This window comes from Otolemur garnettii, unplaced genomic scaffold, assembly GCF_000181295.1.
Source record: "Otolemur garnettii isolate 467f Iridium unplaced genomic scaffold, OtoGar3 scaffold00035, whole genome shotgun sequence".
In the NCBI taxonomy this organism is placed as follows: Eukaryota; Metazoa; Chordata; class Mammalia; order Primates; family Galagidae; genus Otolemur; species Otolemur garnettii.
In genome coordinates, this window is record NW_003852430.1 from 4,234,833 (window position 1) to 4,250,692 (window position 15,860).

The 15,860-nt window shown below is 35.4% G+C and overlaps 1 protein-coding gene across 2 annotated transcripts in view; it reads right to left on the minus strand.

Annotated features, from left to right (window-relative positions):
- The window catches only part of BMP5 (bone morphogenetic protein 5), a 129,503-nt gene that overhangs the window by 31,770 nt on the left and 81,873 nt on the right, over positions 1-15,860 (minus strand). For both annotated transcript variants that reach the window (XM_003789659.3, XM_003789658.3), the window contains exon 3: positions 14,910-15,058. In XM_003789659.3, coding sequence (XP_003789707.1) covers positions 14,910-15,058 — 149 coding nt within the window. The remainder of the gene's footprint in view (positions 1-14,909; positions 15,059-15,860) is intronic.

Below are 15,860 nucleotides of genomic sequence, written 5' to 3' on the forward strand. Positions count from 1 at the left end.
AAACTTGTCACTCTACAGAGAAAGTATACATTTTTAAAGGAGGGGGGTATAGAATTTACCTACCCAATCATTTTTCCTCTATTATAATTTATTTTTATTAAATCATAGCTGTGTACATTAATGCAGTCATGGGGTACAATGTATTGGTTTGAAATATTTTCATTAAACTTATTAACATAGCCTTCATGGCATTTTCTTAGTTATTGTGTTAAGACATTTATATTCTACATTTAGTAAGTTTCACATGTACCCTTGTAAGATACACCGTAGGTGTGGCCCCACCAATTACCCTCCCTCCACCTAACCTCCTCCCTCCCCTCACCTCCCTTTCCCCTTTCCTCATATTCTTGGGCTATAATTGGGTTATAGCTTTTATATGAACCTATAAATTAATTTCATGGTAGGGCTAAGTACATCGGATATTTCTTCCATTCTTGAGATACTTTGCTAAGAAGAATATGTTCCAGCTCCATCCATGTAAACATGTAATATCCATCTTTCTTTAGGGCTGCATAATATTCCATGGTGCAATATCCCACAATTTATTGATCCATTCATGGGTTGATGGGAACTTGGGCTTCTTCTATGACTTAGCAATTATGAATTGGGCTGCAATAAACTTTCTGGTACAAACATCTTTGTTATTGTATGATTTTTGGTCTTCTGAATATATACCTAGTAGAGGAATTGTAGGATCAAATGGCAGGTCTATTTTTAGTTCTCTAAGTGTTCTCTAGACCTCTTTCCAAAAGGAACATATTAGTTTGCATTCCCACCAGCAATGTAGAAGTGTCCTCTTTTATAAATTTTGATCATTACTTGCAATACATACTGTTGGCTTTGGTTGGCAGATACTTTGGGGGTTTTGTCTGTTTCTTTTTTGATTTTCCTCTCTTGCTTGCAAGCCCACACCAGGGATGCCGAAGTTGAATTCTCAGCAGTGCAGGACCACGGTGGCTACTCACACCTTACACTGAGCAAAACTTCTCTTCTCTTCCCACTGGGGCTTCCATTTCAGGATTTACAAACACCAGCACTACTGTTATTTTTGCAGTGCATTTTTGAGAAACATGTATGAGCAATAAGTTAAACTTAAGTAAAAAGAATAGAAAAAAATGGAGTTAACTCCAGTGTCTGATAATAATAAAAAGCACTTTATATTTCTCATGACTCTAAATGGATGTTACCATGAAAGTACCCGTCAGATCGCCAGATTAATAAACAACAAAAACTAGACTATTTTTCAGACCATGTCATTTGTTTGGCAAGGTTGGTGATCCATAGTTACTGTTCTGAATTAAGGAAAATCAAAAACAGAAATACAGATGGAGCCAAACGCTTCCATATCTCTTTGCATTAAGAAAAATCTAAAAAAAAAATAAAAGGTAAAATCGATCTTTCACCAGATAGTGCACCCCGACTAACTCCTGTTTGTTACCGTTAACTTTAAATCATTGATTTTTAAATGCTTTTTCAAGTGTTTTTGAGTTGTGATGCTAAACTGTGGATAAGCAAGTTATATTTACCATGTGGCTCTCATTCAAGTAAAAACGTACTATAAATTTTAAGAAATGACTTTTAAAACCTGGTTTTAAAATGTTGTTTATAGAATGGATGTGAAAAAAAAAACCAGCAAAAATTGAGTCTTTTGATTTATTACTGAATATATAATATAATCAACATCTGTTTGTAAGGAAGAATTATGGCCGCCCTATAACTTGTTACATAAGACTAAAACGGGCTATAAGTGCAGTACACTATGGAGCACTCATCAAAATATGGATCCAAGATATGCATAGGTATTTTCTAAAAATCAAAATCACGATTCTTCATTTCAACAGAAATAAGGGATTTGTAAATTACAGTCAACTCATTTTGTTCAAGATACAAGGTTTTTAGAAAAGTAGCTCTATTTATAGGGATAAAAATAAAGTCAAGAACACCAACAAATAAAAACATGATTCACTGACAGAGATTTTTATTTTTAATTGCTCAGAAAAACTAAGGTCATTGGCCCAATGTGTGGCTCCCCAAAACATTATTTAGGAAGTTTAAGACCCTTTTAGAGCTGGGACAATACCAACTCATTATCAGCCTTGATACTGGAAGATGGGATTGTGAGAAGAAAGAAAAAAAAATAGATTTGATTTCATTTATTATTTTATTTTATTTATTTATGCTGACTTTTGTGAAAAATGGTAAATTAATAAATTTTGAAAACTGCATGCTCAACTTGCCTCAGGTTTAGACTATAAACTTGATTACCAGTTAACACTTTAAGAAAAAGTGGTGGGAGGGTTGCCAAAGCCTTGATCTACAAAAGAAAGAATTGGTAAGTTGGACTTTATTAAAAGTAAAATGTTTGCCCTGGGAAAGACACTGACAAGAGAATGAAAAGGCAATTCAGACCTGGGCAAGAGACATATGATCCAGGACTGTTATCCAAATACACCAAAATCTCTTTAAAAACAATAAGACCCTGCTGAAAAAATGAGCCAAGACCTTAATAGACACCTCACCAGAGAACATATACAGACGGAAAATGCACATATGAAAAGACACATCATAAGCCACCAGGGAAATAGACATTAAAACAACCAGAAGCTACTACACACCAATAGTGTGGCCACGATCCAGAGCACTGACATAGGAACTGCTGGGGAGGCCGTGAGCACCGGGAACTCTCCTCCACTGCTGGTGGGATGCAAAATGGTACAGACACTTTGGAAGACTTCTGTTCCTTACAGAACAGAACGTTCTCTTATTATAAAATCCAGCAATCATGTTCTTCAGTATTTACAGAAAGGAGTTAAAAGCGTGCATATGCCCACACGAAAACATGCACATAGATATTTAGAGGAGTTTTATCATCATTGCCAAAACTTGGAAGCAATCAAGATATCCTTTAGTTGATGAATGGATAAATAAATTATGTTACATGCAGGCAATGGAATGGTATCTAGCGCTGAACAGAAATGAGCTACCAAGGTACGAAAAGACTGGGGAGCGGGGTGGATGGGTGGAGGGAGGAGGATTGGAGGGGTCACCTCTACAGTTCATCTTACAAGGGTACAAGGAATCTTCTAAAAGTAGAATACAAACATCTAACACAATAACTAAGAAAATGACATGAAGGCTATGTTAACCAGTTTGATGAAAATATTTCAAATTGTATGTGAAAACACCACACTGTACCCCATGATTGCATTAATGTACACAGTAATCCTTTAATAATAAAAAAAAATTATCAAGGTAAAAAAAAAGTATGAAAAGACACAGAAGAAACTTAAATGCATATTCCTAAATGAAAAAATAAGCCAATCTGAAAAGCTACACACTGGATGATTCCAACTATATGACATTGTGGGAAAGACAACCTGTAAGGTCGGTGTAAAGATCAGTGGTGGTCAAGGAGGTGGGCAAGGACAGATAAGTGGGTGCTGCCCAGAAGAATTCTAGGCCAGAGAAAATACTCTGCACAATACTAAAAAGCCACGTTCCTGTTACCACACAATTGTTCAAACCCACAGAATAAACAACGCCAAGAATGAAACCGAACATAAACTGTGAACTTTGACGAGGTGTCGATGCAGGCTCATCAATTGCGACAAGTGTCCCCCTCTGGTAAAGGATGTCAAGAGTGGAACAGGCTATGTGGGTATCGGGCAGGGATGTGTGGGAAATTCATGTAACTTCCTTTTAATTTTCCTGTGAACCAAAAGCTGCTCTATAAAAAAATAAATTCCCAGGGTGGTTGCAGATATGAAAATTCCATGGTGAGAAGTATGGATTGGGGGAAAATAAGATAGAGAAAATAAGGACAGGGGAGGCTGTCAAAATACACTATTAATAGGCAACATGGGGCATGAAGGAAGGGGGAGGTTCGTTGTTAAATTCAAAATAAAAAAATTAAATTGGACTAAATTTAGGTACATGTTGAAGTAAGTCATTGACAGAAGAAAAGTTACTTTTTTGCATTTATGAACGTATCAAATTAACTATAATTGTGTGAGGGTGACAAAACAGTGACGGAGTTACTGTTAGAAAGTCTAAATTAGGGTGAAAATAGCGTCTGTCACTTTCCATAGGCTGCATCACAATTAAACTGCAGGCAGAAAATGTGAAAATACAAAGATAATTCCTACCAGATCCAACACACAATTCAACTTTGTCCTATCATAATCGTTTTTAATAACATTGTTTTACTTGGAAATTATAAAAATACATTTATTTTTCAGCTTGTAATCTGTATAAGATTAATATTCTTTGCAAGATCTAGTATATAAGAGGCTCGCTCTGAAAACAAATCACTTTCAGAATTCTGGGCAAGATTCTTAAGCTTTCTAGATCTCCTCATGTACAAAAGGGGACATTAATAGGGAAGAAAAGACATTCCGTTTCAAGGGCTTAACAAAATGCTTTGTTTTTAGTAAGCTCTCAGTAAATACTAGTTTCCACGAATGTTATTAATATGATTTCAGTTAATATCACAGCAAATACGTGGTTTAAATTCTTATTAAAGTGAACTAAAAATGTACTTAAAACATAAAACTGTGATTAACCATGTAGAGTTCAAAACCAGGAAATTTTAGCAGAAAAGACCAATTGATACTCACCAAAGGTATCTCGCCAGAATCAGAGTATAAAAAAGCAAATACTTGTGTAGACAGAGAATAAGTTTTGATGAACAGAGGGAGTTTGAAAATACGTGACGTATGGTTTAAGAAAACTAGACGGTGCTGGTAAGAGAATGAATGAGCGCTTTGGTTGAACAAAGTAGAACCTTGACATTGCCCCAATATTTATGTCTCATAACTCCTTCCACAAAACACATATTGGCGATTTTACTCATTTTTATGCAGTGGGAAAATGGCAAAAATCTACAGCATAGAGGAAAAATTTATGTTCTCTGATGAGCTTTAAGACCTTACAACAGTTAGAAACCCCCTGAGTCATAGCTTACATGGTTTTGTAAAATTAACAAATAGTGATTTCAAACCTTAAGGGAAATCTATGTCATACTTATTTTCTGTAGGAATCTAGTCATTTTTACCATACATGTACAGGAATTTTTTTGCAATGAATACTTTTCTCAACATTCACATTAAGATGACCAGTGCAATTGTTTCCTTTAACTATCTTGTTAATATCTCCCCAAGGCTTGATTCGTATAAAAAAATAACTTCCAGAAACTAATACATGGTCATAGATAATTTACATTTTAATGTTGTTGAAGTTCTATAGAAATATGATCGAAGCAGAGGCGACTCTAAAAATGGTCTGGAAAAACATAGATAGAATTTGATGTTTTGTTAGGATCCTAAAAAAATGTATTATGGGACTTAAAGTAAAAGGAAATATAATTCTGCCAAATGCTATAAGAATAGCCCTCTAGAAAGCTTAGTAATTATAGATTTTTCACTATAAATTTATATTTGATTCCTCGCCTGATTCTCTGAGAATGTACGTATGCCTGTCTACACCCACACATTCACCCACCAAAACATGTCTAATTTTTCTTGCTTGCCATTCCCAGTTACTTCATCTCTGACTTTACACAATATCTTTGAAGCTGTGATTGGAATGCAACCATTTAAATCAAGCTCCTTGAAGGTAATACATTTCCATTCACCGTACCCTCTCTGCCTATAGTATTTACATATGTATCATGTTTAACTTGTAAGTAGATGCTTATTCATCATAATCAGATACAGCAAGGTCGCAAGTGACCCTCAAAATTATCTGGGAAATTATCTCATGCAATATTATAACCCCCACAAAGAATATCAAAAATTTACCATTTAGTTGACATTCTTTGCAAGTGACCCTCAAAATTATCTGGGAAATTATCTCATGCAATATTATAACCCCTACAAAGAATATCAAAAATTTACCATTTAGTTGACATTCTTTGTAGGGGTTATAATATTGCATCAGATAATTTCCCAGATAGTCTTGAGGGTCACTTGCAACCTTGCTGTATCTGATAATGATGAATAACCATCTAGTGACATGTTAAACATGATACATATGTAAATTTCTTCACAGAGCAAACAATTTCATACCCTTTAACTTCCATTTTTCAGAGTCTATTGCTTTTTTTCACTTTGAGTTAACTTCTGGACTGTGGAGAAAAAATTCAGTTTTGTTCATTTATTGTATTTCTTCAAGGACTTGAAGATAACTGTTCTTGAACTACCCTTCGAATTTATTCTTAAATATTGCTCCACAAGTCAGCTCTAATTATCCTTAACATTAAACAATACATAAAAATCCACTTATATATAATAATATTTATCTAGAACAAATCAAGGAAGTATATGTTCCTTCTTCTTTTCAGAGCATCTGGTGAGTTATTTAATTCTTTTAGTTTCTTGGATATAAAGACTTTTCTTACTCTTTTATTTGAAACCAATTGTCATCATCATAAATTCAGCATAAAGGGAGCCATATGGTTTTATGAACAAAAATGGCTTAATTGCTTTAAAAGATAGAGTTCAGATAAGGGAAGGGAACATTATCGAATCTTAAACTGTTTAAAAGATCCTCTGATAAGGGGACATAATTCAACTTTTTGAAGTTAGATAAATAATAATGAGAAACTGTAGTCAAAACAGCAGGAGAAAAAGAAAAATATCACCTTTGATCTCTGAATTTCTTCTGCTACTGATTAGCACTGTCAGCTGATATTTAGATTAACCAGCCACATAGATCATCTGACCCTTGACACAGATAAATAGTCATCTGACAACATAGAGGCTTAATTTGGGATTTTTCCCTGAGGTAAAAATGATTGTCATAGGATCCTAAGGATAATATAGCAAATTTGCTTAGCCAGATACTTTTATTTACAAATGTCTCACTCCAGGTCTTATTAAATTTAAGTAGATATTACATTAAGAGCTCTTTATTTCTCCATAAAAACACGTACATCTTATAAAGGTTAAATAATATAGCTTATGTGGAGGCTGGACAAAAATGTCATGTGCAATTTAAAATAGTTTAACACAGTAAATTGCGCACGAACTTTATGGCCACCCAGTATGTCTGCGTTTACTATATAATCACATGAGGACTTCAGATACTAGCTTATATATATTAAATAAAAATAAACTAATTCCAAAGATGTAGAAATTTGGAAAAAATCTCCTTTTAACAAGTTTAGGAGCTATCATAGGATATTGCCATTTGGAAGAAAAAATTTCATGAATATGTTAAATTACTGTGCATAATAAGAGCAAGAGAAATGAAAAGCAACTTGAGGTTTTAGAAAAGGACTGAGGCTGTAACTATTGTCAATAATCCAGAATGAATGAAATGTAAGCACAGGCTGAAGAGGGGAGAACACAGCCAAATCCTGGATAATGAGCAAAATCCCGGGTAACAAAATTTAAAATTATCCACTTTCAACCTAATTATCTTGATAACTAAACACTTTCTGAGGTTTGCACAATAATCTTGACAAAAATAAAAGGGGGCTAAACTGATGGTACTTTTAAGAAAATCTATACATATTTTTTCTAAAAAAGGAACAGAGAAAATTCTTGTGAACCCAGAAGCAGAAGAAAGTTGAAAAATAGCTGGTGGCTAGCGTGGGTTATGATCTAAATCTAAGAAGAGAATCACCACAATGTTTTTTTCTTTTTTTTTTTAATTATTAAATGTATAAGTTTAATAAAGTCAATAGTTATTTTACTTATAGGAGCTTTAAAAGTAAGATACAAAATGTAGAGTTCCAGTTCGGAAGCATTGAACTATTCACACCATGTCCTGCTGATGCCCGAGCACGGCAGCCACATCCAGCTATGCAAAGGACACACACACAGTCACACACACACACACATACACACACACACACATGCACGCTCTTGGGCAAGACCCCTCTGTGGAGAGCAGAACCTGGAATTACCAGTGTTCAGAGCAAGGAGGGTTTTTTCCTTGAGTTTCAAATAGTTCTTCCTTTATTCCTATCAATTGATGAGTTGCCTTCAACTTTCTGAGTCTTTCATTGGAAATACCATTTATATAGTGGGGAAATTATGTGATTGGCTATAAATATCAAGACAAGATGTATTAGGAACCACTGGACCCTACTCCTTGACAAAGACTTATCAATATGTTTTTTAACAATGTTTTCTGTAGCCATTACAATCCTGCCTGTCATTTTATTATCTTTGTAAGAAGTCATTCAGTTGTTTAAGTTCACTGATAGATTTACTAAGTCGAACACTTGCAATTTGTACTGAGGGATCTTTAGGTTTGAGAATTTTTTTAATGGTAATATAGACTGGCCTTTAATAAATTCATCCTATTTGTAACCCTATTGAGTGGCAAAAAGGTTGTTTTCCTTATTTTCACTGTTGCAATTAGTAATCCCCAAACTAACTACTGTTTTTCTAATAGTACATACAATGATTGAATAATTTAGTATTGTGTGGAATGCCCAAAAAAATACAAGCAAACAGCAATTTGTCATGACACAAATCTCTGAGTGTTCTTTTCTATGGGCTTCATACCTTCTATTGAAACATATTTAAAAGTTTCTTACCAAGAATTGTTTTATCAACAATAATAATTAAACAGGAGCCTATTAACATAACCACACACAAACTCTGCTTCCAACCCAAAATGTCAAAATTAAGTCAACCTTACCTCTCCCCTATGAACTACTAGTTATATATTTACCTGAAAATTTTCCTTAAAATTATCTATTAAACCTCCACAATAAAAGTGAGGAGTCACTGGTCCTAACTTAAAGGAGTGCCACCCACAACTAATGCAGTGAAAATCTCTAGTACAATCTCTAGTCCAGTACAACATATGGACCTTTATCCCTGCCTTGTCATGTGCTAGATACCACATGTATCACCTTATGCAACCTCAGACTCCCACACTCATCTCATTGATGCTATGGCTAAATATTAAATAGTAAATATTTTATCAAAGTCAACACATATATATATATTTTAGGGGGACAGAATCTCACTTGGTTGCCCCAAGTAGACAGAATTTTGGGGCATCATCACAGCCCACAGCAACCTCAAACTTTGGGGCTCAAGCAATTCTCTTGCCTCACCTGCCAGAGTAGCTGCACTACAGGAGTGTGCCACCATGCCCAGTTAGGTTTTCTATTTTAAGCAGAGACTGAGTCTCTTGCTCAGGCTGGTTTTGAACTCCTGAGATCAAGCAATCCACCTGCCTCAGCTTCCCAGACTGCTAGAATTATAGGCATGAATCACTTTGCCCAGCCCAAAGCCAACATATTAATATAGTTTCCCTAATGATTTTTTTCTTAGAATTTATATTTCCAAAATGGAGCTATCTATTCTGTTTGTACTCCTCATTTAAATTAAATATCCAGAATTTTGAATTGTAAGCTATCTATAAGCAATAACTATCTTTTTTTTTTTTTTTACACTTAAGCACCAATTACAGTGAAATTCAATTTGGCAGCTTAATACCTCTAAAATCTTGATTTGGGTATGAAATTGAGCAAAACTTTGAAACATCAGCCTTTCAACCTAAAGTTTTACCTGATATGGTGGAAAATGACATTGTGGCTTTACTAGTTCTTTTGTTTTGTTTTCTAAAAAGGCTTTCAGAGTCTTATTTTTAAAAAAGAACTTCATGTTTCTTGGACATTAAACAATACTCCGACAAAACAACATTTTGATGACTTGAATACAAATGAATCGGAAACATACGGATTGAATTTTCCTTGATGTAGGAGTGAGTTTGAACAGAAAGGAAAAAGAGTCATTGGCCAAATTCGTTCTGAGTGTTGCCAAGCCTAAAATGTCTGAAAACTTACGATTTTTTAAAAGACTTTCTAATGAACCTCAAAATACTATCTTTGTTTTTCCATCTCTAAATTATTCTATAAACCCACTTGAATTATTCTATATTCTATAAACCCTCTTGAAAAAGAGAATTAATTTGCTTGGAAGGCTTAAACTCTATAAAGCATCAAACAATGGAAAATTATAGTGCATGGGGGGAAAAATCCAAGTTCCAAAAACTTGACTACATTGCTATCTGTGCAATAAACTCTGTGCATATGTCCATAGGAAAAAATCATTAATGCCGTTTCATTATAAATGTTAATAAAGATTTCATAAGTCAGATAATGAATGGAGTTCGATAATTTAGAGAACTGAAAAATCCAACAATAAATTTAGACAGATCTAACCCTACTCATTTGCTATTAAAAACAAACATAGTTCTTATTTTTTCATAGAGGTTTATTAACTGAGATGAGAGAGTACTTGAAAACTTTGAGACCTCTTTTACCCATTTGGATACAATATCTTCTCTGGAATCTCTAGATTTTGCCATTCAGAAGCAACATGTATTTTTTTTTTAATTTGTTTGTGCTTAAATTGGCTTTATTTTGCTGAAACAGAACGCATGGAGCTTTGAGAATTACCTATTCAGCACACACAAAAAATAATAATAACACATCCTTCAACTCTTTTAACAAATCCACTGCAGTTTATTGGTCAAATTTCTACAAAGAGTTATTTCCCAAACGGACATATTTTCCACAAGGTCTCTGAGGAATCAAAATACTACTTTAGATTTCAGCATCTTTTGATTTCTGAAATATTTTTAGGCCTCTTTGCTATTTTTTCCTTTTCAGGGGCAGGATAAACAAAATGTAATCATCCCCATCATGGATTTTACTCTTCTCATGACTGAGACTATTTAACTCCTGTGGTTTTCTCTACAAAATTCCACTCCTATGTTACATCAAACTGGTTTACTTGTTAATAACCCCAAACTCACAGTTTGGAATGTGTTTTTATGAGGAACATGTTCACTGTGGCAGGTGGCCTTAAAGAGCCTTTTTAATCACAAACTCATTCAGCGACTGTCCAAGACATTTCTCATACCCACAGGCTGCATCCTGCCAAGCATTAAGGGCACAATGATGAATAAAAGGTACACAACCCCTGACTCATGAACTGATACTCTTTCCAATTCGTCATCAAGATAGTGTTCCTGTGATGGGTTAAAGCAACAAGTCTAGTTCTTCCGTGACTCATGATCAAGCTACGTGAAGAAGAGCATAGTATACGAAATTGAGATTTCCCGTTCCTTTCGTGGTTGTCCCCAGATAACTTTCCTGATGGCATCTGCAACCACCTGTTGTACACGAAAGTTGTTATAGTCAAGGCTGGACGAACTTCCCAGAACCGTGCCATTTTGCCATGCTATGCGTTTATACCCTTCACTTCCTCATCTAAGAGTAAATTCTGTTCTTTCCATCACTCCCTACTCTCCCACAACTCCGCAGCTCTTCACCTCTTGTCCTTACACTTCCACTCAGCTGGCCCAGCTTAAAAGCCACCTCCATCGCGTTTTTTTTTTTAACTCAGTCCCAGTGGTCTTTAACCGTTGTCTCTTCTGCTTTCGTGGCATTTTGGCTGTGTCACAATTTTTAGCATTAGAGCGCTTTATTCTTTCTACCTTCCTAAAGTTAGCTACAGATCTATCTGTCCCCCAGGATAAAAGCTCTTTAACCTGCCACTTTGCATGCAGAGATACATGATCATTTTATGCTGGACAAATGAATAAGTGCATAAGTGTCAACAAATGAATTGGAAAGCAGACTTCACTGAATCATGAAATCACTCTTTCATGATCTTCAATTCATTCTGCTGAGAAGTAGACATATTCCAAATCCTTTGTTGTGAAATACAGTCAGTTGGGCTCTGAAGCAATGTCACTTTGAAAATAGCAGCAGCGGTAATGAGCGAGGCTGTAATAAACTGAAGCATCTAATTATTCATACAGGGTGGCTGCAAAGTTCATGTACAATGTGAAAGAGTGTGCAATTTAAAATTCTATTTAAATTTCTATTTATAGAAATCTGTTACATGTATATTCTCAATGAGTTTGCACTTAATAAGACCAAGGTACCAGGAAGATCATTTACTTTCCCAAGGCCATATGTCCTCTCTACCTGCTACCTCTGGTTAAAATCTGTTTTAAGTATTGCCTAAATGCAAAAGGCTGGCTTTCTTAGCACATTTAACTGTTTGGGGGTTTTTTGTTTTTTGTTTTTTAGAGACAGAGTCTCACTTTATCGCCTTCAGTAGAGTGGTGTGATGTCACAGCTCACAGCAACCTCCAACTCCTGGGCTTAGGCAATTCTCTTGCCTCAGCCTCCTGAGTAGTTGGGACTACAGGCACCTGCCACAACGCCTGGCTATTTTTTTGTGGTAGTTTGGCCGGGGCTGGGTTTGAACTCACCACCCTCGGTATATGGGTTGGTGCCCTACTCACTGAGCCACAGGCACCACCCAGGGCATTTAACCATTTTTATATTCTTCATGTTAGACAATATAAGAGACATAAAAGGAACAATAGGTCACACACTTCAAACCTGACCTTCAAATACTTTGGAAACCTTTGAAAAGAGTACAACATTAATTCATTTCAGGCTCAAAGAAAAAGATAAAGAATAGAAAACATTTTATAATATTTATGATAGAATAGTAAAGTAAAATCAACCATGAAAAAGAGAACTAAATCAGAGAGAAAGAGCAAGTCAAAATGTAAAGTAGTTCTCAAAGATAAAAAGATAAATTGAAATCAAGATAGATGTTAAATTGTGTAAATAGTAAGGGAAGGAGATAACCAATGCAAGCAAAGAATGAAAAGAACAAAAGACAGAAACTTCAGAAAATTCATGTAGGGCAGGGGGCGAGATGGAAATTAAAAGGAAACAGGCTGATCGTATTTCATAGATTTTTTGATTTGTTTAGTTAGACATTTCAAGGATATCCCCAAGGGGAAGACCGAGAGAAGCACATAGCACTAATTTGGTTTTTCTTGTTTGGGCCGCATACTTGGATTACCCCACAGTGCCGATGTCCCAGGCAAATTTCTGACCATAAATGTACAGTAGTTTAACATAGTAGGAATGCTTAGAAGATTACATTTATATTGCTTGAACTCTGAGGATCCTTAATGATAATCTCAAAGCCATAATTGGAAAATAACCTATAATCCCAAATATTTGTTTATAAAAATTCAGCATTATAATTAAAATCTGTAGAAAAGTCTAGATTTGAGGGCAAAGGAAGGAGGTGAAACTTTTTCTATAACACTTTCAGTTAGAACTTTCTTCTTTTTTTCCGACATACAGCTATAGATAAAGTAAGGTCACCACGAAGTCTTAGCACTTAAAGCTATGAATCCCCATCAAAGAGGTCCAAGACATATTCTGGTTTTAGATACACTGTGGGTTATTAAGTAAGATTTTTGTATAATACACCAAGAATTAACGAATGAGATAGACTCTAGTTTAATGTTTCTCCTGCCTGGTTCTACAAAAAAACTAAAAGCAGTGGAAGTTCAATAAGGCACATTCTCCTACTAATTATCTTTTTAAAAAGATTTGGCCATGACAATTGTATGGGGCTGAACTAAGAACACATTTCTACATGGTATATTTCTAAATATTTAAAAGTTACTAATCAAGCTAACACATTATTAAATTACATTTTATCCTAGTAAGATAAATTTAATTTTGAATAACCTGAAGGTCCATGTTGAATTTCAAATGTTTGGATTTTGAGTGATCAAAGGTCAATAAAGCTCATAATAAACTGGCCTTGGCTTCTTTGGCCTTCTGACCAAATGTGCCAATGTCCTTCTCTCCATGGTCTTTGCAAACTTCATTTGTAGGAGATTCCTGCCCACAACTCATTTCCCCTAATCTCATCTTTTTTGTCTTTCAGATCATATCTCAAATCCACTCACTATTCAATATTCACAATCAATTGGACACTTCTGGTTATATAAGGACACATATTCACCAATATCACTGTGTGATTACTACTTTGGGCCTCACTCAACTGCAAGTATCGTAAAGTCATCTGCATTTGCTCACCATTGTATATCCAGAATCTAGCCAAGTGCATGGTACATGGGTGCTCAGTGGGAATACTTGTGAGCATAAGAATTATATCCGGAGCTTCTTAAAAATAAAAGTTTCCAGTTCAGCACTGGTAGCACAGTAGTTATGGCGCCAGCCACATACACCAAGCCTGGGGGGTTCAAATCCAGCCTGGACTAGCTAAACAGCAATGGCAACTGCAACCAAAAAATAGTCAGGCATTGTGGCAGGTGCCTGTTGTCCCAGCTACTTGGGAAGCTGATGCAAGAGAACTGCTTAAGCCCAGGAGTTGGAGATTGCTATGAGCTATGATGCTACAGCACTCTACCAAGGATGACATAGTGAGACTTTGTCTGAAAAAAAATAAAAATAAATAAAATTAAAATTTCCCACAGACCAATCCCATGGGTGATTCTGGAAGAGTTGTCTTTGATCAAATACTCTGATATGTTAAGGCCTAACTTGGTATTATTTTCTGCAGTTCTTTTTGGTGACTGTTGTTCCATCTCCATCCTTCTTACCCCCCATGTATTATTGGTTGAGCCTTTGTTTCCCTAGCCTTTCTTGAATTTTGTTATATAATTTACATATAGTAATATTCACTCTTTGGTGTAGTTCTCTACATGTTTACAATTTATAGAGCTGTGTAACTACCACCACAGTCAAGACGTAGCTCCATAGCACTTTGTATATAGCTCCATTTTTATATTATTCTATATAATAGTGCTACTTATTCACATACGGGTCTTCAACACTAGACTAACAGTTCTCTGAGTGCAGTAGCAGCACATATTTCTGGACTCTCCACTCCAGAGCATGACAATAATTATGTTAATACGTTCTAAATCGGTTTGGTACTTAATATGGTATCACACAATCCTGTGGAATGTGCTACCCTGTAAACCACAAGTATAAAACATATTTTGGGTAAATCACACAAAATGCAATAACGCTCAATGTATCAAAATAAGCCCCACAAAAATATATGAAATTCAGCACTTACCATCCCCTGTCTCTGCACACAGCTGTAAGCCTAGATTGTTCTGTGGATTAATCACCCAGTGATTGCTGGTCACAGTGATATCAAAGACAAGCCAACCAACGTCTAAAGCTTGTGCCTTCCTTGTGTCTAACAGGAACAGATCTGCATCTCTAAGGAGAAAAGGAACAAACAAAAAAGTCAAAGGTTTGAATGGAGATCATCATTTCCTACACTTAAGTGAAAACATTCCAAAAGCACTCTTTAAAATAACAGGAGTTAATTAAAGAAGGAGGGGAACAGTGACCAAAGTGATGACTAATAAGATGCAGAGCCCTTTATTGCTCAGCTCCTGCTCCCAACCTGGTGCACATTAGTAACATCTTGCTGAAAGTATTTCCATTTCCCTGCTTCTCCTTACAAACTGACTTAGTGTTCTTAATTGGGTCCTGGCCATCAACAAAATCTCCATCTGTAAGCAGCACCCAAAAGAAAAGATTAGGCTAAATGGAGACAGAAATGAAAGGAGCTGCTCTGGTTTGGATGAGTGTGGATTCTCAAAGCATAGAGCACAGGCAGGATGTGATTCAAGCATCTGTTTTAGGGATCATTTTCTAACATTTTCCATTTTTTATGATATAATGATTGTATGGATATCAAAGCCCAGAGAAGGTCGCAGAGTTCACAATTGGATTAAGGGATAAATTCCATAAATTGAGTGACACCATCTAGCATGATTTGATTTACATCTTCTACGAGTCCCCTGGGTACAGTGAAGGGTGTAAATATGAACTTTTAGTTCAAGAGTAATACTCACAGTGCTACTGTTATTAATTTTTATGAAAATATTTTATGAGCCTTAAATTTAGCATAAAATTTACAAATACGTGAATATTTTTCAACTATAATGAGTTATGTTATTTATTTTTCCCTTACTACATGAAGTCTCTGAGCTACGTGTTACCTGTCTCTGAC